Consider the following 25,656-nt stretch of genomic DNA (forward strand, 5'->3'; position numbering starts at 1 on the left):
CTGGAGTTAAAAGTCTTGTCTTGCTGTAAACTGGCATGGAGAAATTGTTGGATGTCAGCTCCCATCATCCCTGACAATCGACTTGATTGACAATTGTCAATCAGCTTGGGGCTGATGGGAGTTGTTGTCCAACAACATCAGGAGGCCTCCACACTGACTACCCCTGCCTTAGTATTTTAGCTGGTGGGTTGAGACCAACACACCGCTCATGCCCCATTTTCTTTTTGTCTAGAGGGGCTGGGCTGGGACTGGGAGCACCCCAGTGCAAAAGAGGAGAATGGCTCTGTTATATCTAATAGGGTGGGGTCATCTTGCCTGTGACTGGCATGGGAGCCCTGATCTTTTTTGGTACTGGCTCATTTTGGACGGGTGAGAAACATTGCCTCGCCCCCTCATGTTACACAATTCCCATCATCCCTGACTGTCGGCCATCTTGGCTTTGGCTGATGGGAGTTAGGAGTCCAACAGAGGACTTGTGGGACTGCATTTTATGCCTCCCTGTTCTAAGAGAGAAAAGAAGAAAGAGAAACGCATGCGCAAGTCAATGTTAAACTGGGCCCCATGGTGCAGGTTGGGATTAAAGGTGGGTTTAAGCCTCCAGAGTGTTATAATAAAATTGCTCCCTTTCTCTTATGGGTTATTCCAGAGTCCGTACAGAGTCCTTAAGTGGGTTCCCTATTGGAGAAAAATAACAGGGCAACCAGAGTATATTGAGAAGCAAAGCGGCGAGTAAGCCTGATCTTTATTAAAGGAACTGGTGCAACAGGGTCCCCACTCACCACACGCAGGAGGGAGGAGGAACCCACAACAATGGTGCGCAAGTCCCTATAAAGACATTTGAAATTGCCCACCCTGTAGCCCAAGACCATCACCCCTAAAACATCATACATACATCACAGAAGGAGGTGGTCTCCAGCAGAAATTTGAGAGTGGTTTTAGACCACAGCGCCACCTGTGTCCCTGTACCTCTCTTGCAATGCCACATTATTAACCTTAAAGGTGGGGCCTGGGTTATGCTTCACACACGCCTGGGTAAACTTGTGGTGTTTTGTGTTTGTTTTGGCTCTTAGCCCAATACGTACTGGAGAATTTGCCCCCCCCCCTTTTAATGTTTTCTGGTTGCCTGCCCAATGTTGCAGGCGAAAAAAATAATCACAATCCAACTCTTCATAAGAAGTGCAGTTTTTTTGAAGGGGGGAAGCTAGTTCTCGTCCTTTATGCTTAGCTGGAAGGTAAGCGGAAAGGCAGGCCTTCATTGGATTCGGGCGGGGAGGGGTGAGAGAGCCTTTTGCTCTGCCATCACATCAGCTCCACCCGACGTGGTAGGCGCATGCAGTAGAAGTGTGGGGCTGGCAAGGGGAAAGGGGTCTCAGGAAGGCAGGAAGATGGGCAGTTTGCCTGCAGAGAATGAACAGGTTTTGCATTTTGACCTTGTTTGGTTTGTTTCCATGTATCTGGGCATGCAGGAAACCGACTTGAGAGGGCAGGAAGTGAAGCCATGACTACCCCAGATTGCTCTTGGCTGTGCACACTGACCCAGTGACCTAGACCTGCTCCCCACCAGCCTTCCTCTTGTGAGGGAGGAAATGTGGTTCTTGGAAAGTCGGTTGAGAGACTTGGCGTGAGGGGGCAGGACAGAAAACTGGTTGAAAATAAGAGGAGGTGGATTGTCCAATATGGCCAAAGATAGGAATGGTAGTGGCTTCTTTCCTGGGCCTCTAGAAACACCCCCTGTCAGGGGTGCCAACTTGAATAAAATATTGGGGGGGGCAAGTAAGCCCTGCCCCACATAATCACAAGATGCAGTGCGCACACACCATAGGAGACAATTCCTAGGGGCTGAGGAGTCTTCGACCCCCCAATAAAATATTTGAGCCCTCCAAGTTAATGGGCATTGCCATTCAGAGAGAGAGAGAGAGAGAGCGAGAGAGCCGTGTCATGTGATCAATTATGTGGGGTGGAGTTTCCCCCCAATATTTTATTCAAGTTGGCACCCCAGACACACACCATTGAAATGACAATGCCCATTAACTTTGGGGGGCCTGGTTCCCTCAAATATTTTATTGGGGGTACTGAAGAGACCACAGCCCCTAGGAGTTGGCTTCCCTGCCCAGACCTTCCAAGTATCCCTGTTTTCCAGGGACATCCCCAATTTAGAGAAGCCGTCCCGGTTTCTGATTTTATCCCAGAATGTCCCGCTTTTAGGACATCCCTATTTTCATATATACATACACACATTTTTATTTTTATTTTAACATATCAGTTCCAACAGTCATACAACATAACTTCTCATCTCATACAATATTTTTGACTTCCGTCAACACCTCTGATGATTTTCCGTTTTTATCACTTATTCTGCATTTCTTTCTGTATTACATATAATTAACTAATAGTTCTCTTCACAGTCTTTTTTGCAATATTTCAACTAATCCACCTTACAAAACTTCTTGCAGTCCTACTAGCGTAATCTGTTCATCACAGTTACTTTTCAAATAGTTCATATATTTACTCCAGTCTTCTAAGAATCTCTGATCCCACCGGTTTCGAATCCTTCTTGTTAACTTATCTCATTCTGCGTAGTCCATCAACTTCAGCCTCTATTTTCCCCTATTTTCATGCTAGAAATGTCGGAGGGTATGGAATGGGACGTCCCCATTTTCAGGAGGAAAATGTTGGAGGGTATGGAATGGGACGTCCCCATTTCCATGGGGGAAATGTCGGAGGGTATGGAATGGGACGTCCTCATTTTCATGGGGGAAATGTCAGAGGGTATGGAATGGGACGTCCCCATTTCCTTGGGGGAAATGTCGGAGGGTATGGAATGGGATGTCCCCATTTTCATGGGGGAAATGTCGGAGGGTATGGAATGGGACGTCCCCATTTTCATGGGGGAAATGTCGGAGGGTATGGAATGGGACGTCCTCATTTCCATGGGGGAAATGTCGGAGGGTATGGAATGGGACGTCCCCATTTCCTTGGGGGAAATGTCGGAGGGTATGGAATGGGACGTCCCCATTTCCTTGGGGGAAATGTCGGAGGGTATGGAATGGGACGTCCCCATTTTCATGGGGGAAATGTCGGAGGGTATGGAATGGGACACCCCCATTTTCATGGGGGAAATGTTGGAGGGTATGGAATGGGACGTCCCCATTTCCATAGGGGAAATGTCGGAGGGTATGGAATGGGACGTCCTCATTTCCATGGGGGAAATGTCGGAGGGTATGGAATGGGACGTCCTCATTTCCATGGGGGAAATGTCGGAGGGTATGGAATGGGACGTCCTCATTTCCATGGGGGAAATGTCGGAGGGTATGGAATGGGACGTCCCCATTTCCTTAGGGGAAATGTCGGAGGGTATGGAATGGGATGTCCCCATTTTCATGGGGGAAATGTCGGAGGGTATGGAATGGGACGTCCGGATTTTCCCACCGCCCTCTGTAATGAGCAGGGAGCGCTGAGGGAGATGGGAGCCTCCCGCCTGCCCCTACGCCGTCTCGGCAGCAGAGGGCTCCCCCGAGCCGGCCTAGGAGGCCCTCGCTGCCCGAGCCGGGATGGCGCTGCGCCGTCGAGGGCACTCGATCGGAGGCGCTGCGAGCCCCGCCAGCGGGAGTCCGCCCTAGGCGGGCAGCGGGTGTCTGCAGGGCGCGCCACCCTCCGGGCCCAGGGCGGCACCAGGAGGGATGGCGCTGGTACAGCTGCTCGCAGGGGCCGGGCTTCGAGGCGGAGCCGGGCGAAGGACGCAGGAGCCCGGCTGCGGTGCCCCGCCACGGCCACCTCGGCGGGAGGGCAGCGTTGCGCCGGCCTCCCGTCCGTCCTCCCGCCCCATCGCCCGGGAGTGGGAGCCGGGCTGCCCTCGGAAGGTGTTGCCCGGCTGGGATGGCCGGCACTGCGCGCTTGGCACGGGGAGGAGCCAGGCTTTCCTATGGGCACTGGTGGGTGGCACTGCATGAGTTAGAAGAGAAGATCCACGTGCTGGCGCAGGCGCTGGTTGGCACCAGCGGTGGGCAACCGCATGTGTGGGCTGGTGCCAAGGCATCCCAAGGCAGCCTTGCCGTGGTGGTGATGATGATGCCCTCCTTGCTGGACATCGCGGACTGACGGGAGAGAGTGGAGAGCTTGGGGGGGAGAGAGGGCCAGGCAGCCCTGCGGGCTCCTGGCTTGCCATGGCCTGGCGCCGCCTTGCCATCTTGCTTGGGCTTTGCTTGGCCAGCTGCCTTTGGCGCCCCGCTCAGGGCTGCGGCCCGGGCAGGGGCCCGGTGGGGCGCAAGCAGTCTAGCCGCAAGAACCTGACCCCGCTGCAGTACAAGCAGTTTGTCCCCAACGTGGCGGAGCAGACCCTGGGCGCCAGCGGGAAAGCGGAGGGCAAAATCGGACGCCGTTCAGAGCGCTTCAAGGACCTGGTGCCCAATTACAACCCGGACATCATCTTCAAGGACGAAGAGAACTCAGGGGCAGACCGGCTGATGACTGAGGTGGGTGCTGCTGGTTGGTTGGGCAAAGGTGGAGCCCAGATCTCTGAGGGCCTTTGACACATCCAGGGCTTAATTTGACGCAGGTCTCGGCCTAATATATTTGAAGCAATAACAAAATAAAAGCACAGTGTCTGTAAGTATATGCTTGACCAGCTTTCCACTCTCTACTAACTAGAATAACACATCACTGCGATATCCACATTAGAGGATATAACTTCTCATGAGGTTTCATTATCTCTTTCTATGAGTATTAACCACTGGTCTCTCCCATAATTCCCATGTAGGAATTGAAGCTGGGCTTAAGCTCAAATAATCAAACACCAGTAGCTACCTGTAGACTAGTCTTTTTCTAGGTAACCTCTAGTTTTAAGATAAACTAGTTCTGCTGTTCTCTGTTTCATCCAGAGAGAGAGATTTTCCTGCTGGGCAGAGGCAGGTCTGAGTTGTAACCTGCTGTTTTCAGACTACACTACTTGGTTCAGAGGGGATCCTCAACAAACTTAATTCTTTTGTGCCACAGCCAGGAACTCGGGCTTTGAGACATTGAAAGGAGAGTGACAGAGCCTATAGGAGCAGGTGGCATTTGCTAACTCACCGTGTCTGGGATCAATTGCTAGCAATGAACTTTCACTAGGGAGTTAGTAATTCTTCTTGGGCAATCAGATCTCTGGGAGAGTCACCTGCCTCTGCTTCCTCAGGCAGGTTTATAGCACTTGGCTAATCTGAAATCTCGCATATCCACTAGTGAAGGAAGGAGAGGAGGACCTAATCCTGTCTCCTCAGCTGTGAATGGTCTCCCCTTCATCCTTTTCTCCCTTTGACAGTATCTGAGAAAAGAACCTTTGAGGCATTCAGATATCAAGCAGGAGATACATTATCACCCTCTGGACTTAGTGCACACCCATAAAACCTACAGCGGCCAGAGCGAACGCTTGGTTTTTTAGAAGTTTTTTCCCCCATTTTCTACCCTGCAGTAAACAATATTCACATGTGTTGCAGAGTATGAGAGAGACTCAGGAGATAAGTCTCAGTGTTGTGTCTGAAAGCGCTCCGAGGGCTTTTCTTCACACAAGAGAGATATTCTCTTAAATGCAGATAACTTTTGTGAACACCGTATTCCATGACCGCTGAAATGTGTGGTCTTTAATCTGCGGTACGGAAAACCATTTTATCTCAAGACGTTTGCTACACTTTGCAAGGAATGACGTAATAGCCCAAGGTGGTGTTGTTTTTGGTATTAATTATTACTAATAGCCTTGGCAACTTTTTCATTTCTTAACACACACAGGCTATCCTTTTCTCAGGGTACTTTATAGTTGAAGTTAAGTTTTTAATTCTGCATCTTAACTGCCATCATTTTTTTTGTGCTGGAAAAGTCTATGATTTTGAGGCACCTTGAATGATTTTAAATTGAAAAGGGGGCGGGGGGGTAAAATGTATAAATTAATTTCATTGTAGGAAAGAAAATATGGACTGCACATGTTTTCTCCATGGAGACTGATGAATGCATGAAAGAGTCATTCAGTGGTAGATTGATCAAGCGGTGGGGAAGTTAAACTTGAGTGTGTTTAAATCAGGGCATAATACTGAGTGCCCCCTCTATCTCCAGGGCCTCATACAGTCCCTGAAACTGGCACAGTGTAGGTACAAAACTGCTTCCAGCTCCTGCTTTAAGTTTCCTGGGATTCAGATGAATCAGTATTGGGCAGCGTGAGTGATAAACCACTGAGACAGGCTGAGAAAAGGAGAACCTTTTCCCCTTTCTTTCTTTCTTTCTTTCTTTCTTTTTTGCAAACCTCCCATTTCAGGCAAAACACAACTTTCAGAGAGTTGCATTTTAGTCTGGTCAATTTCTAACTAGGAAAAAAACAACAACCCTGGAGCCGTCTCTCCAATTTCCTAATTGTTTAATATGCCCTGACCTTTGCTTTTGTTTTCTTCCTTGGACATTTCCAACTCCCTCCTCATTGCTTTTCCTCTTTGGTTTCCTGATGTCCTTGCAATAACGTAATCCAAACTCATCTCCGCATGTTAACCCGCAAAATCCAGATCAGATAGGCGACGCAACACACAAAGGACATAAGCAAACAGGAGCTGTAAAGTACATAACTAAAAAACTGGATTGTATCCAATGGATTATACCCAGAGTTGACCCATAGATAGACCCATGAACCTAGTCATGTCCCATCAGTAGCCAATAGGTAGATTGGGCATTGGACAAATGTATGAAGAACAGGACTATCCGTCGCGAGCAATCTTAGAGAACCTCCATGTTAAGAGGAAGTTAAGAGGCAGTTGGGACGCGGGTGGCACTGTGGGTTAAACCACAGAGCCTAGGGCTTGCCGATCAGAAGGTTGGCGGTTTGAATCCCCGCGACAGGGTGAGCTCCCGTTGCTCGGTCTCTGCTCCTGCCAACCTAGCAGTTCGAAAGCACCTCAAAGTGCAAGTAGATAAATAGGTACCGCTCTGGTGGGAAGGTAAACGGCATTTACGTGCACTGCTCTGGTTCGCCAGAAGCGGCTTAGTCATGCTGGTCACATGACCTGGAAGCGGTACACCGGCTCCCTCGGCCAATAAAGCGAGATGAGCGCCGCAACCCCAGAGTCGGCCACGACTGGACCTAATGGTCAGGGGTCCCTTACCTTTACCTTTAAGAGGCAGTTAAGTGGCCTTTGGATATCCACTGCCAGAGAGCCAGATCAGAAGAGCATTACAGTGGTACCTTAGTTCTCAAACTTCATCCGTTCTGGAAGTCCGTTCCAAAACCAAAGCAATCCAAAACCAAGGCGCGCTTTCCCATAGAAAGTAATGCAAAACAGGTTAATCCATTTCAGACTTTTAAAAACAACCCCTAAAACAGCAATTTAACATGAATTTTAATATCTAACGAGACCGTTGTTTCATAAAATGAAAGCAATAATCAATGTACTATGCTATAAAAAAAAAAAAAGACAGTATTGTAGATGATGAAAATTGAAATTAATATTTTTTCTTACCTGCACTGATGATAGTCATTGTATAGATGGGGGGCTTTTATCCATTTCTGCAGTCACACAATCAGTCCGTAGCTGAACTGGGGTCCACACAGTCACAAAAACAAATTAACTGAAAAAGCCTCCAAAACAAAAATGCAAAATAAACAGCAAAAACAAAAGCACCAAATACAATGGTACCTTTTTGGTGTTTGGGTACCACTGTACTGTCTTTGTGCCTACCTTGTGTAATTTTCTTTGGCTATTTTGAAAAGCAAGGCAGAAGGCATTTTAGTCTGATCCACCAGGACTCTTTGTATATCCTTAGGGGGAAATACTTGTTAAGAGAAGCCACACTGGTAATCTGGTTCTAGTTAGTCTTCGGGCGTTAATGACAATGAAACCTATTGCTCCTGTCTACTCAGCTGTGCTCTGGAAAGTTCAGAAGTGTACACAATAATATTCTCTTTCACTCTGATCCTAGAGGACGTCTTAAATTGGAAAAGTAGAGGTCTGTCTCTTTGCATTTGTGTGAGGTCTCACCAACCTCTGAAGTTTCCTTTGGGTCACAGTGAAAACCTTTCTCGTTCCCAGTTCTAACATATAATCCTGCAAATGTGAACAAGGAAGACCTCCTGGAGTTTTGTGCCTTGTCTGATTTAGGCAGGACAGACCTGCAGAACCTGCTGCCTTTGAAGCCAAATGCAACACGCCAATTGGTGCCACAGTTTTTTGCCGCCTGCCTCGGACTCCAAAGTCTCTGAGTGATGTTTGTGCGTTGAGCATTTGACAGTCCACAGTTTCCAGCTGGTGAGCTGCATTTGACTCGGTCCAAAGATGTGCAGATCTGTTGTTGTTGTTGTTGTTGTTGTTGTTGTTTAGTCGTTTAGCTGTGTCCGGCTCTTCGTGACCCCATGAACCAGAGCACGCCAGGCACTCCCGTCTTCCACTGCCTCCCGCAGTTTGGTCAAACTCATGCTGGTAGCTTCGAGAACACTGTTCAGCCATCTCGTCCTCTGTCGTCCCCTTCTCCTTGTGCCCTCCATCTTTCCCGACATCAGGGTCTTTTCCAGGGAGTCTTCTCTTCTCATGAGGTGGCCAAAGTATTGGAGCCTCAGCTTCACAATCTGTCCTTCCAGTGAGCACTCAGGGCTGATTTCCGTAAGAATGGATATGTTTGATCTTCTTGCAGTCCATGGGACTCTCAAGAGTCTTCTCCAGCACCATAATTCAAAAGCATCAATTCTTCGGCGATCAGCCTTCTTTATGGTCCAGCTCTCACTTCCATACATCACCACTGGGAAAACCATAGCTTTAACTATACGGACCTTTGTTGGCAAGGTGATGTCTCTGCTTTTTAAAATGTTGTCTAGGTTTGTCATTGCTTTTCTCCCAAGAAGCAGGCATCTTTTAATTGGTATATAACTTGTTTGACCCAATAGCTTGGAGAGCTGTGAATGGAATTGCTTTTGTTTTCATGTTTTGCAGAACTATATTCCTAGTTAAATGCCCCCACCTTAAATTGAGCATACAAAGAAATGACAGAGCTTCAAATGGAAGATTGGGGCAGAGGGATAGAAACGGGGGCGATTGAAATATATATATATCACGTTTTCAAGTTAGGATGGGTGTTTTCTACATCAGTGTAGCCTAAGAAATAGGGAACTTGGGAACAGGGGAGTTGTGTGCTGCAAATTCCTGGGCTAAAGGGTGCTACTGTTAAGGCACAATTGTGCAGTACCATTTCACCAGCAGACATAGCCTGGCAGAAACATCATGTCTGCATCCTGCAGGTGTAAAATGCATACCGTTCCCCGTACTATTTCCCTGCAAAGGTCCTATTTATTGTCTAGCAATTTTGTCAGGGCATCGGCGGAGGGAGGGGAGAATGGGACAATGACATTTCGCCTTTTTGTGAATAGAAAGCTGACTTCATTCCAGTTTCCTGCTGCTGAGTCACAACATGCCATCCGAAGGCAGGGTGGGTGAGGGTTGGCAGCCGGCATTTAGCGTTTAATAGCTATGGGGGTGTTGAGAGAACAAAGGGGAGAATTGCAGGAAGGTTGGCCGGATCCTCTGGGGCACTGAGGACTGCCCTAAATGGAGACAGGAAGCTGGACAGTGTGGGCTTCGGCTCCATTGCAAATATTCCAGAGGGCGCTTCCATTATGGAGGTATTTTGTTCATGCTCAGGAGCTGACGGTCATATCTGGGGTTGACCAGGTCAGATCGGACAGAGATGCCGGTTTGTTTGGGCCTTCTGAAAATATTGCATTTCTTGTCTCACTGACCCAAGTTATCAGTAGCTCTCAGCTCTTTGAGAGCTTCTGTCCCATGGTTGCCTGCTGCAATCTGGATGGTCACTCAGGGGAGGAGAATCCTGTAGTCCATTGGCCATGCTGCCTGGGGTTGACATAGTTCAGTAACACCTAGAGCAGGGCTAGGCAACCTAAGGCCCAGGGGCCAAATGCAGCCCAATCGCCTTCTAAATCCGGCCTGCGGGTGGTCCGGGAATCAGCATGTTTTTACATGAGTAGAATGTGTCCTTTTCTTTAAAATGCATCTCTGGGTTATTTGTGGGGCATAGGAATTCATTCATTATTTTTTTTCAAAATATAGTCTGGCCCATTTCCCCCCCTCCCAAAAAAAATATAGTCTGGCCCACCATATGGTCTGAGGGATAGTGGACCAGCCCATGGCTGAAAAAGGTTGCTGACCCCTGACTTAGAGGGTGTTCGGGCATTGAGCAGGGCTAGAGGGCATCACGATTCCTTTCTGATGTGATACATTGATGGTTTTACAGTCGGGACATAAAGCAATGATCATTGATGATATATATATATATATATCAGACATGTCCAGTGCGTCGATTGTGATTGACGGCTAGATCCTGCGATGAATTCTGGTTGATCGCTGACCACCCTCCGCTGGAGACGTTGGGAGGGGTTGTTTTGTTTTTAATTTTTATTGGAATTTTATTTACAACATAACACAACCCCCCCCACCCCCCAGTACCCAAATCCACCCTCATTAAACGTGAACATAAGATACAGTGAACATAACATACAACAATACAAACAACCAAATAAAAGACTTCCTTTATCCTGCATGAATAATTATTAAGATTTTTCCATTTGTAACTTAAATATCCACAAAGCCTCCTGCAGACATTAATCAAAACAAGTCCAGGTATGTATACCTGGGAGGGGCTGTTTTGACGCTGTGGATCACGGTCAACCTCAAGTTGAACATGCCTGATATATATAAATCTATAGCAGGGGAGGGAAACTTCAGACCCAGGGACCAGATGCAGCTCCCCCCTGCCTTTGTTTCTGCTCCATGGGACTCTCCTCATACCCAATCCCCAGCCACGGACCCTCGCCTCAGGCTCCACCCCCCCATCTCAGTTTTGCACCTCTTCGTGAGTGTTTATGTCGGGGTGGAATGTGTCCTTGAAGTCTGATAATGTGTTTTGCTTCCTGGGATGGAGGACAGCGAAGGGTGTTTGTATCACGGAATCTTAGAATTGTAGAGACCCCAGGAGTCACCTAAATCCAACCCTCTCCAACGCAGAAATCTCAGCTAAAGCATTCGTGGCCGTCCAACTTCTGCTTAAAAACCTCCAAGGAAGGAGAGCCCACAATGTCCCAAGTAGACCATTCCACTGCTGAACAGTTCTTATTGTCAGAAAGTTCTTCCTGATGTTCAGTCGGAATCTCCTTTATTGTGACTTGAAGCCGTTGGATCGAGTCCTACCCTCCAGGAGAGCAGGAGAAAATGAACTTGCTCCATCTTGCATGTGACAGCCCTTGAGACATTTGAGACAGGCTCCTCTCAGGCTCCTCTATTCCAGGCTAAACATACCCAGCTCCTTCAACTGTTCCTCATAAGGCTTGGCTTCTAGAGCCTTGTGGAAAATGCTCTCCTGTACAAAGGGTACTTCTTACATTCCTTACTCTGTTTTCTCTGACCTTTGCTTCCTCCCCTCAACATATGGCCCCTGAGAGGTTACCCAGCGAAGATTGTGGCCCTCAGGCTGACAAAGACTCCCTGGCTCTGTGTTATAACCTTACCACCAGTGGTAAGACATGCTTTCACTTGCTAGAGCAAAGCTCCAGTAAATGCATTATTTTTTTAAAAAAAAAACCCTGCTCCAATAAATAGGGACAGTGGCAAATTAAGGAAATGGTAGCAGAATCAATCTGGGGAAGAGGCAAAGCAGATTTGCAACTCTGAAACCCTCCTTCCCGATGACCTAAGAAGAGGATCAATTTTTAATCTGTTTATACTATCCCTGGCTTCAATAATTTGATCCCAGTGAACAAATGCAAACAAGGCAACTCTACCAAACATGCAAGTGAGCCTGCAGCCTCATGTTGAGACTTCCAGCCTTGCCCTTGTGATATGAAAATAATTTCAAGGCTACTTCAAACTGCTACTTACATGGGTTTTTTTTGTAAACGGAGCTTCTCTTTCCACCTAGACTTGTGCTGGCTCTCATGCTTTCAAACCTGCTTCTTGAAAGTGAGAGATAAGATCTGTGGAACCCTTTAAAATCCCCTCTCCTGGTCTACCTTTGATGCTCACTCAATTATGTTGCATTCAGGGGAGTCAGGTCATCCTAAAGCAATTAGTAGGGGGGGAAATCTCACCAAAGAAAAGATCGCCAAGTAAAAGTTACAGGAAGAGAGCTTTCTGTGCTGTCGATATTCCATCTTAGGACCCTGTCCTGAACCTTTAGCTTCTTCTCTGTGTTTGTTGATCTCCAATTCTGTGAACCGCCCTGAGACCCCTGGGTATAGGGCGGTATATAAATTCATTCAATCAATCAATTTAAAAATTGCTTTTATTTTCAAGAATGTAGAACATAACACCCATTTCCTGCTGAAATGTTTGCTGAAGTTGTCTCTACACTGTTCTGGGTAATGAGTGCAAAAAGCACAGAGATGTCTTAACAAGCAGTCCACAATTGTGTTTTTAATTACAGTGGTACCTTGGGTTAAGAACTTAATTCGTTCTGGAGGTCCGTTCTTAACCCGAAACTGTTCTTAACCTGGAGCACCACTTTAGCTAATGGGGCCTCCTGCTGCTGCCGTGCCGCGGGAGCACGATTTCTGTTCTCATCCTGAAGCAAAGTTCTTAACCCGAGGTACTATTTCTGGGTTAGGAGAGTCTGTAACCTGAAGCGTCTGTAACCCGAGGTACCACTGTATATTACGATCCTTAATTATTACATTCGGGTTTATTGAACTAAGTCAGGGGTAGACCCACTGAAATGGGTGAGTTATGCCCATTAATTTTAAGGGTCCTATTCTTAGTAGGGCGAAAGCCCCTTCTGCTCTGTACATTGAAAGCAGTCTCATACCACCTCAAACAGTCAACGTTCCTCCCGCAAAAAATCTGGGAACTGTAGATTGTTAAAGGTGCCGAGAGTTGTTAGGAAACTCCCATTCATTTCACAGAGTAGTTTAACAATCAATCCCTTTTCCGAGGGGACTCTGAGAAGTGTAGCTTTGTGCAGGCAATAGTGTTCTTGGCACTCTTAAAAAACTTACAGTGCCCAGGACTCTTTGATGGAAGTCATTACTATTTCAAGTGGCATGTTGGTGCTTTAAATTTAGGTAAAAGGTAAAGGACCCCTGGATGGTTAAGTCCAGTCAAAGGTGACTATGGGGTAGCGGCCCTCATCTCGCTTTCAGGCCAAGGGAGCCGGCGTTTGTCCACAGACAACTTTCCGGGTCATGTGGCTAGCATGGCTGAACCGCTTCTGGCGCAACGGGACACTGTGACAGAAACCAAAGCTCACAGAAATGCCGTTTACCTTCCCGCTGGAGCGGTACCTATTTATCTACTTGCACTGGCGTGCTTTTGAACTGCTAGGTTGGCAGGAGCTGAGACAGAGCAACAGGAGATCACCCCATCGTGAGGATTCGAACCATGGTCCTTCTGATCGGCAAGCCCAAGAGGCTCAGTGGTTTAGACCACAACGCCACAGGGTGAAGCCTTAGTTGGATTCAGCCCACGATACACATGGAATTAGTTTTTTGTAGTTCCCTCAGGCTTTCCACCACCAAGCGTCTGGCTTCCCAGAGCTGCGTGAATGGCTTGCATAAGGGAATCATAGAATTGTAAAGTTGGAAGGAATCCCAAGGGTCATTCAGTCCAACCCCCTGCAATGCAAGAATCTTTCACCCAACATGAGACTCGAACCCATGACCCAAAGTTTTAAGAGTCTCAGGCTCTTCCAACTGAGCTGTTGTACATCCAGACCTCCATTGGCTCCCAGTACGTTTCCGAGCACAATTCAAAGTGTTGGTGCTGACCTTTAAAGCCCTAAACGGCCTCGGTCCCGTATATCTGAAGGAGCGTCTCCACCCCATCGTTCTACCCGGACACTGAGGTCCAGCGCCTATGGCCTTCTGGCGGTTCCCTCATTGCAAGAAGCCAAGTTACAGGGAACCAGGGAACGGGCCTTTTCGGTAATAGCACCCGCCCTGTGGAACGTCCTCCCACCAGATGTCATATAGAACAACAACTAACAGACTTTTAGACGACATCTGAAGGCAGCCCTGTTTAGGGAAGCTTTTAACGTTTGATGCATTATTGTATTTTAATATTGTGTTGGAAGCCGCCCAGAGTGGCTGGGGAAACCCAGCCAGATGGGCGGGGTATAAATTATTAGTATTAGTATTAGTATTATCCCTTGTTACATGGATTCTGTTTGAGTTGAGATCCTGAAAACAGATTTAAAAGCTGGCTAATAGATTTTGGGGCTGAACCTTCTGTGATTTGCATTTTTCTGTAAAATATACAAGAGGGCAGGTGTCTCTCCGAGAGCCTCCAGCGATCAATCCAGCTTGGATAATTTTTGGCTGGGGAACGAGTCTAATCCATGACGAGGCCCCTGAATGTGAGTGGGCAGGGAGACGATTTTTTTAATAGAAATCAAATGGCCTTCCAGCAAGTCTCCAAGCTTCGTATTTCCTTGCAGCTCACAATCAGCAGAGACAAAGCAGCCGCTTGGTCTGGACGCCTTCTGCTCTGTTCGCTGGGTGCTGAAGGAACCCCAGTGGGAGTAGCAGGGGGAGGATTGGTCAACCCGGCAAGGTCCCATCTATGACACGTCCTACGGTGCCCTTTCCCCCCCGCTGCACTGACACCAGCGCAGGGAGTGTGGAGCAGCTGAAAGAGTCCTTTGTGGCAAAGTTGATGATTTTGCTCTTATAACCAAGGAGCTTGAATTCTCGCTGCGTTGAGTAATTCTGGGCCTGGAAAACAGCTATTGTCCTCTGGCCCAGGAGCCGATGGAAAGTGTCGCACATTCCTCTTTGGGCTTTGAGCGTGCTCCTTTCACTATAGATAAGGCTTATATTTCCCTTTCATTAAACGCCATCTCTTTTCTGCACCACCCTACTAGAACGGTGCTCACATCTCCATCGCCTGGCTCTTTCTAAGAAGAGATCGTGTCGTTTGGCCAGATGTTTACCTTGTCTGTGTGTGGAAGAAATTGGTTTGCCAGCCATGGGGGTGGGGGGCAGAGAGCTTATGGGGCAGAGGCAGTGAGCTAGCTGCATACAATCTACCCGTCGGTTGCCTTGAAGAGGAGTTAAAATTTCTGGCTGGCACAGCTTTTATCATCTTCCCATAGAGCTTTATCTGGCTTTCAAACCTTTGTTTCAAATTGCTGTAATTTTGCATCATGAGAAAATCAGGGAGTTGCATTTTTAACACCTTCCTTCTTCATCTGTGCCTTGTAGTCTAACAACAACAACAACAACTTCATTATTTGTACCCAGCCCATCTGACTGGGTTCCCCAGCCACTCTGGGTGACTTCTTATATAAAAACATAATAAAACATTACACTTTAAAAAGCTTCCCATTGCACATTAGAAAACGTCTACCCTGTTATAGGGCTACTCCCGCTGTAACTGCATCTTAATGCTGATCACAGGATCTCTATATGAACAAGTGATTTTATACGTCGCCAAACTGCACCGCAAAAATTATCCTCATATAAGCAGATTTGGCTATTTTTTTAAGTCACAGGAATTGTGTGCACGCGCGCATGTGTGTAACTGCATCACACGCAACAGATGAAACTGTTCGTTCATTTAATTGTATGCTGCTTTTCCGTGCACACAAAAAATCAGCCTTGAACGTTTTAATATACAATACCTCCAGCTTTTTCCCAGTAGTGATGTATGGAAGTGAGAGCTGGACCATAAAGAAGGCTGATCGCCGAAGAATTGATGCTTTTGAATTACGGTGCTGGAGGAGACTCTTGAGAGTCCCATGGACTGCAAGAAGATCAAACGTATCCATTCTTACGGAAATCAGCCCTGAGTGCTCACTGGAAGGACAGATCCTGAAGCTGAGGCTCCAATACTTTGGCCACCTCATGAGAAGAGAAGACTCCCTGGAAAAGACCCTGATGTTGGGAAAGATGGAGGGCACAAGGAGAAGGGGACGACAGAGGACGAGATGGTTGGACAGTGTTCTCGAAGCTACCAGCATGAGTTTGACCAAACTGCGGAGGCAGTGGAAGACAGGAGTGCCTGGCGTGCTCTGGTCCAGGGGGTCACGAAGAGTCGGACACAACTAAACAGCAACAACGACCAGTTCCACCCCACTGAGCTGCGAGCATAGGGGGCACTGCAAGTGTGTGATGTAGTGAATTGAACAGAACGGAAAGTGAGAGGCCCGGGGGGGGGGGAGGCAGCGCGATTTTGGCCGTGCACAGGGCACTTGAAATATACTCAGAGTCGCAAAGTGATTTCATGCTCTTTATTCAGCTCATAGTGGTGAGGAGGAATGAATGAATGTCCCCTCAAAGTATCTGCTTTATATACATTATTTACACAATGGGCTGCACATGATTGGCTAATTCCGGAATTCTACTGTAAGCCAATCAGGTTGTGGATTCACTTCTATCTGGAGCATGATTGGGTGGTTCCTGCCAACCAATCATACTGCTGCATTGTTCTAGGACCAATCAGACTGCTGCCTTTTGGATCCTATTGTTCTAGGACCAATCAGACTGCTGCAGTTTGGATCCTATTCAACTCAGTACATAACAGCACTTCTGAAATTTGAAAGACCAAAGTCTGCCCCTGGTTGCATGATGAGCTGTGAGTGGCACACGGCCCTTCTGCACATGATGCAGTGGGGAAACCCAGGAGTGCCAAACAGTGTGCACAGAACAGGAAGCCACAGTCAGCCACAGCACCCTCACAAGCGCTTCTTGTGTGTATTTGCCCCCCAATGACGATATATACCTAAGATGTTTCAAGTATTTGTGTACACTGGTAATTTTATAAATAATGTAGGAAATTTGAGGTAGGAAAATAATTAGGAGTAGAAATGATATGCAGTTGAAAAAGAAAATTAAGGAACCAGGGGAGCGAGGGGGAGGGAAGTCATGGGATTTGGAGAATCCCATTTTATGGAGTTGATATTGCTTTTATGTATATTTTTCTCTGTTTGTGGTTGTTGTGGTGGTGGTTGTTGTTTGTTTTCTATTTTCTTATTTTTGTTGAAAATTTAATAAAAATATTGTGTGTGTGTGCACACAAAATATAACTTGTAAAATAGCCCATAAGTGTTTTATACCTGTGAAATATTTAGGACTATTATGTTAGGGTTGCCATTTTTCAAAGAGTAAGAACCAGGACACCCCAAAAGTTATTGAGCCTTTTTTTTTTAGACAACCCCCCAAGTTATTGAGCTGCTTCTTTTGTTCTTTGGAAAAAATGTGAATTTTGGGGTGATCTAAAGCGCCACCTTTTGGAAATCCCCACCCCACCCCCAGACCTCAATTCCACCTTTGAAATCCCAGTAATGTCCACAAAAACCAATATGTGTAGCAGCCCTACTGTATGTACTTGGCAATGGGAGGAGAGGGGAGAGACCTGGCAGAACAGTCACTTTAAAAATCTGAATCCTGTGTCCTACATTTTCAAAAGCGGCAAGGAAGGCCAACCATAAATTATGCAGATTTGCATCTGGTTGCACATTTAGCTCAATTCCAATTTTGTAGATCATGGGTTAGTGGTACTTCAGCATTGCTCTTCTAGAAACTGTGATCTTTTTATTTTATTTTTACAGTTCACCTTCTGCCTTTGTTTTGACGATTCAATGATTTTAGAGTTCGTGTTGTTGTTCTTTTTGTCTTTTATTTTATTTTTTATTAATGATTTTTACTGAAATTTACAATCACCAACCAACACCCACCACCAAAACATTACATATTACATGTATCCTACTGTGTGTTTCATAGATCCATTAGCTTCCGTCCTTCCCTTCCACCAGTTTTCCTATTCCATTCTATAGTTTACAGATTCTTTAATTATACCATGACATGAGATTTATTTCAATCCTGCCAACGTTTTCATATTTGTACAATTCTCACTTATATAAACCATAAATTTACTCCATTCTCTTTGGTACTTTGTCTCCTCCTGATTGCGAATTCTGTGTGTCAATTTAGCCATCTCAGTTGTTGTCTTTTAAATGCAATTAAAAATAACAAGTTGGGGCTCTTGCAGCTCTACAATTCTACGATCCTGTGACCTCCGCTTCCAGTCTCCTGCTGTGCTGCCAACACAAAATCCATAAAATAGTAGGCTCAATCCATTTGCCTTCAAAGGAAAAATGGACAAGTGCTTTTCCAGTTCCACTTCCATCACCCTGACCCTCCCCTCCCTCCTTCCCAAACTGGGAATATTGGCACTGGTTGTTCCTGTTTCATCAAGGCTACACCCTGTCCGTGATACGATGATAGCACTCTGTTTGCACTGGTAGCACAAATGAAAGCGATAAAAACTTTATTGTTTTTGTTCCAGTCCCTTGGAAAACTAACTGTTATGGCTTCACCTTAGGAACTGAGATAGGCGCTCACGCATTGTCCTTGTGTGACACAACTTATCTCCACACGTTTCCATTTTTTCTAGTCCCAGCAGGGGGCACTGTAATAACTGGACCAAGGATGTAGTTGGAACTACAGGGGATGCCTGTGGTTCTTTCATCGCAGTAGATAACTATGCAAAGTGATGTCAAGAAAATGGATGCAATCTTCCAGATATCTTTTCTCTCCCAATTCCCAGAAGCTGCCTCTTCTTCTTCTTCTTCTTTCTTCTTCTTCTTCTTCCTCCTCCTCCTCCTCTTCTTCTTCTTCTTCTTCTTCCTCTTCTTCTTCTTCTTCTTTGGCGATCACTCGTAGCTGAGTAAGATTGTCTTCCATGAACACAGTTTTAGCAGTGAGTCCATAAGTGACTGTGGGGGCCAATTCTGGATCTACACTCCTTCCACAGTGGGGACATTGGTTCCCGGGCAGGAGTTGATCACGGTGAGGGTTTGCCAAGTGTGCCTTCCTCTTAGCACATTTCTCCCTTTCGTCCTGAGTTTGAGCATCTTCAAAGCCCATGACACCTTTGGTAAAGGCTGTTCTCCAGCTGGAGTGCTCGCAGGCCAGTGTTTCCAAGTTGTCAGTGTTTATCCTACATTATTTAGATTTGCCTTGAGAGCGTCTTTAAACCTCTTGTTGTCCACCAGCATTACGCTTTTCATTTTCAAGTTTGGAATAGAGTAGTTGCTTTGGAAGACGATCATCAGGCATCCGCACAACATGATCAGTCCAACGAAGTTGATGTTGAAGAATCATTGCTTCAACACTGGTGATCTTTGCTTCTTCCAGTACCCTGGCATTAGTTTGCCTGTCTTCCCAAGCGATGTGTAAAAAAAATTGGCGACACCATTGATGGAATCTTTCAAGGAGTTGGAGATGGCGTTTATCGTCACCACGCTAGTCTCTTACGGCAAAAGCAATAGTCTTTCGGCACCTTTATTAAAGGCATTTTAAAAAAAAACATGTTTATGGTATGAACTTCATGCATCCCACGAAGATGATTCTACTCTATGAAATCCATGTTAGTTTTTAAGATGCCACAAGCGTCTTAGGGATTTCGTTTGAAACAGCCTGTTAAAGAGCAAGGTCCTGGTTCAGTTTAGGCCTACAGGGGGAGCTATTGGAAGTAGTGGCCAGAGGAACCAAGAAAAGCAAGCAGGATTTTCCTCAGGTCACAAAATTTCTATATCTGCCCACTCTTCACCCTGTACAGACTGAAGCAGGTTAATTAAAAACCAGAGAGCAAATCAGAATGTGTTTTTCTCAGGGCAGCTAGTAACAAACAAATGCATTTTTCCACATGGCTGCTCCAGGAAGGAGGTAGGCTAATCTCAAAGAGTTAATGGTTAATTCTCAGTGGCCAGGATCCAGCCCACTGGCTCCCTCACCCCCTGTTTTAAAAAGCTTGTTTTCCTAGGTTGTTTTTATAAACTGACCTCGCAGCAATTGGAGGGTGGAGGGGAAAGCATATTAAAGCTGCTTAGAAAATATTTCCGAGAAAATAAACAAATACTTTCAGAGCAGATTTGTGTTTGTTCTAAAGCAAAACCTTATTGGGCTCCTAAAAACTTTCTGCAATTTCATTTTTGATTGCAAGGTGCTTCTTTGATTATTTTGCTCTCCTTCTTGTCAGATACGGCATTTGATAATTAGATTTAGCAGAGAAAAGGCATGAAAGGTGAGAAGGTGGCTATTCTGGAACTGGTACCTTCTTGCCTTCCTTAGTTATTTTGATTTCCAACTGCAAAAGCTCGTTGCAGCTAACAGCTTCTTCCTGGTATCATGTGCTCCCCCTTCAGAGGGTGGATCTACACACAAGGAAAAACAACAGCACTATAAATAAGTCATAAATTAAATGTTATAACCAAAGAAAAAAACTCTATTTAAAATCACATAGAAATGTTTTTTTGCTCTACAGCGCCACCTGGTGTTGCATATTTACAATGCATTTAAAATGCTGTTTTTTGACTGATGTCCCGAGTCTCTCCCTTAGAGCACTTTACCCGCCCATGTACAAAGCATGAATGTTCAGTGTTCCTTCCACCTCTGCTTCCTGCAGCGTTGCAAGGACCGGGTGAACGCCTTGGCCATTGCGGTGATGAACATGTGGCCGGGAACGAGGCTGCGAGTGACGGAGGGCTGGGACGAAGACGGACACCACCTGCCCAACTCCTTGCACTACGAAGGCCGGGCGCTGGACATCACGACATCCGACCGCGACAGGGAGAAATACGGCATGCTGGCCCGCTTAGCCGTGGAGGCTGGTTTCGACTGGGTTTACTATGAGTCCAAGGCGCACATTCACGTGTCTGTGAGAGCAGGTAAACAGGAGGAAGGAGCTCAAGTTGGGGTTCCCAGTTCTGGAAAATGGGTGGTGGCGGAGGACCCTATTAGTGAGATTTGCACAGGAGGCCATGAATGTGAGGGTTATGGGATGCATCTCCCGTTTTGGGAGAGGGCAGGTATCACATGCACCGTTTAAGGAACAGGAGGAAGACCAAACTTTGGGACATTTTTATTACCTTAGTGGGTTTTTTTGTTTGTTTTAAAAATTTACCGTATTTTTCGCTCCATAAGATGCACCAGACCATAAGGTGCACCTAGTTTTGGGAGGAGGAAAACAAGAAAAGGTTATTCTGAATCCCAGAAGCCAGAACAGCAAGAGGGATCTGGCTTTTGGGATACCGTGTGGCTGTTCTGGCTTCTGGGATAACCGCACCAAGCCTCTTCAGGGCAGCGGATGAAGGCTCCCCCTGGCCGAAGAGGCTGCACACGGCTAAGGCGGAAGCCAGGACAGGCGCGTCGCTGAAGGGGCGCCGTGCAGTTCTCCCTCTCTGACCTTTCTGTTCCTCCTCCGGCTTCCAGGACAGGCACTGCGCAGAGAGGGAGAGCTGCGCAGAGAAGGGGGCTGCGTTCCTCCTCCCGCTTCGCTGAAGGGGCGCTGCGCAGCTCTCCCTCTCTGCGCAGCGCCATTCGCTTCATAAGACGCACTCACATTTCCCCTTACTTTTTAAGAGGAAAAAATGTGTCTTATGGAGCAAAAAATACGCTATTTACAGTGGTACCTCTGGTTGTGAACGGGATCCGTTCCGGAGGCCCGTTTGCAACATGAAAAGAGCGCAACCCGCAGCGGCGCGTCTGCGCATGTGCGGGTTGCAATTTGGTGCTTCTGCGCATGCGCGTGACATCATTTTGCGCTTGTGCGCATGCGCGAGCGGCGAAAACCCAGAAGTAACCCTTTCTGGTACTTCCAGGTTGCTGCAGGACGTAACCTGAAAAAACATATCATGAAGCAAACGTTTGACTGTATTTGGTTTTTCAACTTAAAATATATCAAACATAAATCATAAAGACAAGATTCTAAGGAATCTCCTGGACTTCCATCCTCCCTTATGTGGGTCCTATTATTAATCAATCCCTCCCGCATCTTTTATGATAATCCAAACCATTTACCTCTTCCATTATGTCCAGAATTCAACCTTAAACTATAAGTGATATTCCACTCCTAATAACGATTTTAACTCTTTCCAATGGTCTTTAAAATAAGTTTAAAATTTCCCCCATTCCTTGTAAAAAAATTGGTCTTCCTGATTTCTGACTCTTCCGGTCATTTTAGCCATTTCAGCATAGTCCATTAACTTCATCTGCCATTCTTCTCTGGTAGGAACTTTTTCTTCTTTCCATCCCTGGGCCAGTAACATCCGTGCGTGGTTAGGTACGTGGTTGCGTACAGAAATAGTCTTTTCTGCTCCTTTGGGTTTTCGGCACCTAGAACTCCAAAAGGAAGGCTTCAGGCTTTTTAACAAAGAAGGCTTCAAGCTTTTTAATTAAGTACTTAACCAGAGGTACCACTGTAGTAATAGTAATAATAATAATAATAATAATAATAATAATAATAATAATAATAAATTTTCCTGCAACGTCATTCATGCTGCCCGCTTCACAAGCTTCCAAGGCTGTCCGATGGTAAGGCTGGCCTTGAGCAGGAGACAGAACTCCTTGCATTCCATGTCTGGTCAATAAATGCCACAGGAGCATACCTTCCAACATTTCTCTGATGAAAACAGGGACGTTCTATTCAACAACAACCATAATTTTATTATTTATTCCCTGCCCATTTGACTGGGTTGCCCCAGCCACTCTGGGTGGCTCCCAACATATATAAAATCACAATAAAACTATACAGGGCTGCCTTCAGATGTCTTCTAAAGGCTGTATAGTTGCTGATCTCCTTGGCTCGGGGGTTGCATAACTCCATACCCTCCAACATTCCTCCGATGACAATAGGGACGTCCTAAGGAAAAGCGGGATGGCTTCTGTACATGTGGGTCTGTCCCTGGAAAATAGGGACTCTTGAAGGGTCTGAGGGAACCAGGGGGACACTTCCCTTCCCATTTGCAGGTGGAGAAGGGGCTGTGAGACAAAAGGCCAGGAACCCAATGCCACAGCACTTCTAATGTAATCTCCACCCCCATCATTCAGCCCAGACACTGAGGTTCAGCTCCGAGGGCCTTCTGGTGGTTCCCTCACTGCGAGAAGTGAGGTTACAGGGAATCAGGCAGAGGGCCTTCTTGGTGGTGGTGCCCACCCTGTGGAACGCCCTCCCATCAGATGCCAAGGAAATAAACAACTCTCTGACTTTTAGAAGACACGTGAAGGCAGGCCTGTTTAGGGAAGTTTTAAATGTTTGATGTTTTATCACATTATTATTATTATTATTATTATTATTATTAAATTTTTATTTTTCTCCCGCCCTTCCCAGTTCAAAAACCGGGCTCAGGGCGGCTAACAACAAATTTAAAACACTCAAGAGCCAGCGTGGTGTAGTGGTTAAGAGCGGTAGTCTCGTAATCTGGGGAACCGGGTTCGCGTCTCCGCTCCTCCACATGCAGCTGCTGGGTGACCTTGGGCCAGTCACACTTCTTTAAAGTCTCTCAGCCCCACTCACCTCACAGAGTGTTTGTTGTGGGGGAGGAAGGGAAAGGAGGATGTTAGCCGCTTTGAGACTCCTTAAAGGGAGTGAAAGGCGGCATATCAAATCCAAACTCTTCTTCTTCTTCTTCTTCTTCTTAATTATAAAAGCAGCATAAAATACAGTATAAAAACATGAATAAGAATAAAATTCAAAAAGCACTTAGATAATCCCCAGGGCTAGCTGGCTGAATTGGTCCTACTTGGGCCAGCGAGGAGGCCAGGGGAGAATTAGCTGTGGGGTCTCAGAGCGGGTGATCTTCATAAAAGGGGAGGGGGAGGGAAGAGAAGGGAAGGGAAGGGATATAAAAGATCAGGCTGAATTCAAATTAAAGGCCAGGCGGAATAGCTATTATTATTATTATTATTATTATTATTATTATTATTATTATTCTGTTGGGAGCCACCCAGAGTGGCTGGGGAAACCCAGCCAAATGGGTGGGGTATAAATAAATTATTTTTATTTATTATCTCCTTCTGCTCCCTCAGATAACTCCATGGCCATCCGTGCCGGGGGATGTTTTCCTGGCGACGCAGCGGTGACCTTGTGGAATGGCGAGAAGAGAGGCCTCTCGGATCTCCGGCGAGGGGACTATGTGCTCAGCGTCGACCAGAGTGGGCAGGTGACCCCCAGCGAGGTTTTGCTGTTTCTCGACCGGGACCAGCACCGGCGGACCACCTTCGTGGCTATCGAGACGGACGGCCCCGTCCACCGGCTCCTCCTCACGCCCTCGCACCTTGTGTTTGCTGCACGGGACCCGGCCAACAACACGGCGGACTTCTCTCCGGTGTTTGCCAGCCGGGTGCGCGTGGGGGACTCTGTGCTGGCACACCGGGCGGGCGGCCGCCAGCTGCACCCCGCTCGGGTGGTCCGCGTGTGGCGGCAAGAGGGCGTCGGGGTGTATGCCCCTTTGACTTCGCACGGCACCATTCTGGTGAACGGGGTGCTGGCTTCCTGCTACGCCGTCCTTGAAAGCCACCATTGGGCCCATCGGGCCTTTGCCCCGCTGAGGTTGGCTCACCGCCTCCTCTCGCTGCTGCCTCTCGCAGGCGAAGCCAGGAACTGCAGCGCCCAGGAGACGGGCATGCATTGGTATTCACAGTTCCTGTACCGGCTGGCATGGGGCGCGCTGGGCCAGGACACCCTTCACCCATAGAGAGACTCCAGCCTGCTGTGCAGATTTAAGCTCATCAAGCCATAAGACAAAGGATAAGGAGTTTGGACTCAAGTTTGGTCCCGTGCCTTATTGGCCATGATTCCTTAGATCAGTGGTTTTCAACCGGTGTGCCGTGGCACCCTGGGGTGCCTTGAACGATGGCCAGGGGTGCTGTGGGCAACACTGACCTCTGTCCCTCTTTCCTTCCCTCCCTCTTCTGATGTCCTCTTGTATCTCTGCCTCCCAAAGGCTGGCACAACTTTGTTGCATCAGCAGCCCTGGCTACAAGCACCACAGGCAAGTGGTGTCTCTGGGGCTGGCCAGGGGGTGCTTTCTAGGCCCCTGTGGGGCAGTGTGAGGAGGCACCTCTCTTTGGGGTGGGGAGAGGGGTAGCTCAGAGACCAAGGGCAGTGGCGGCAGCTGCCCAGAGGACGCCCAAGGAGAGGAGAGGAGAGGAGGCCGAGGGAACACTCCACAAGAGAGGGTGTTCAAAAAAGGGTGAGAGGCTGCCAGCTCTGCAGGCCAGGGGTGACCTAACTGGGCTCCTGAGCCCCACAGAGGTGCCGCAGGAAGAATGTAGTCGCTCAAGGGAGCCGTGGACCCAAAAAAGTTGAAAACCTCTGATGCCTCCTGAAACTGCTTGCAGCGAAAGAGAGGGAAAGGGTTTGTTGGCAGCGTAGGATTTGGAATGCCCGACTTGAATGCGCCTGTCGTGGGCTGCATTCAGAAGGCCCTGGGCTTTACCCAGACGCGTCTGTGGAACTTGCAAACATCGAAAGGCACTCTTCGTCCCTCCTCCTCCTCCTAAATTTAGCACAAAGCCAGTAAGCCCCACTGTCTGGTTTTTAGTGGGTGGGGTGGATTTCCCTCCTTCCAGATGGTTGTCCCGATCTCTTTACATTAGCATAAAACAAGAGGTTGCTCTTCGGCCACTCCACAAAGATGAGTGGGGCCAGGGCGGGGGAGGCACAAACGAGAGATCTCATGCCAAGGAGGTTTGGGAGAATGACTTGGGGCTGTGCCCTTGCCCCCTCCCTCCCACCCCCAGAGGTGCACTGCAGCATTCAGAAGATATACAAAAATAACTGAGGGGTTCCATTGGCTGCCCCTAATTCTAGAGGTGCGTCCGCAGTGATGTAGGCTGGGCAATGAAACTTGGCGTGCACAGGGTCACTTTAA

At 47.3% G+C, this 25,656-nt stretch overlaps 1 protein-coding gene across 1 annotated transcript; it reads left to right on the forward strand.

Moving 5' to 3' along the window:
* The first annotated feature begins 4,152 nt into the window (after positions 1 to 4,152).
* Positions 4,153 to 24,732, forward strand: DHH (desert hedgehog signaling molecule). The gene is made up of 3 exons (XM_053375247.1): positions 4,153 to 4,472; positions 20,409 to 20,670; positions 23,810 to 24,732. The coding sequence occupies exons 1-3, from the start codon at positions 4,164 to 4,166 to the stop codon at positions 24,475 to 24,477; spliced, it is 1,239 nt and encodes a 412-aa protein (XP_053231222.1). The 5' UTR covers positions 4,153 to 4,163; the 3' UTR covers positions 24,478 to 24,732.
* The last annotated feature ends 924 nt before the right edge of the window (positions 24,733 to 25,656 follow it).

Source organism: Podarcis raffonei, chromosome 2, assembly GCF_027172205.1.
Source record: "Podarcis raffonei isolate rPodRaf1 chromosome 2, rPodRaf1.pri, whole genome shotgun sequence".
Taxonomy (NCBI): Eukaryota; Metazoa; Chordata; class Lepidosauria; order Squamata; family Lacertidae; genus Podarcis; species Podarcis raffonei.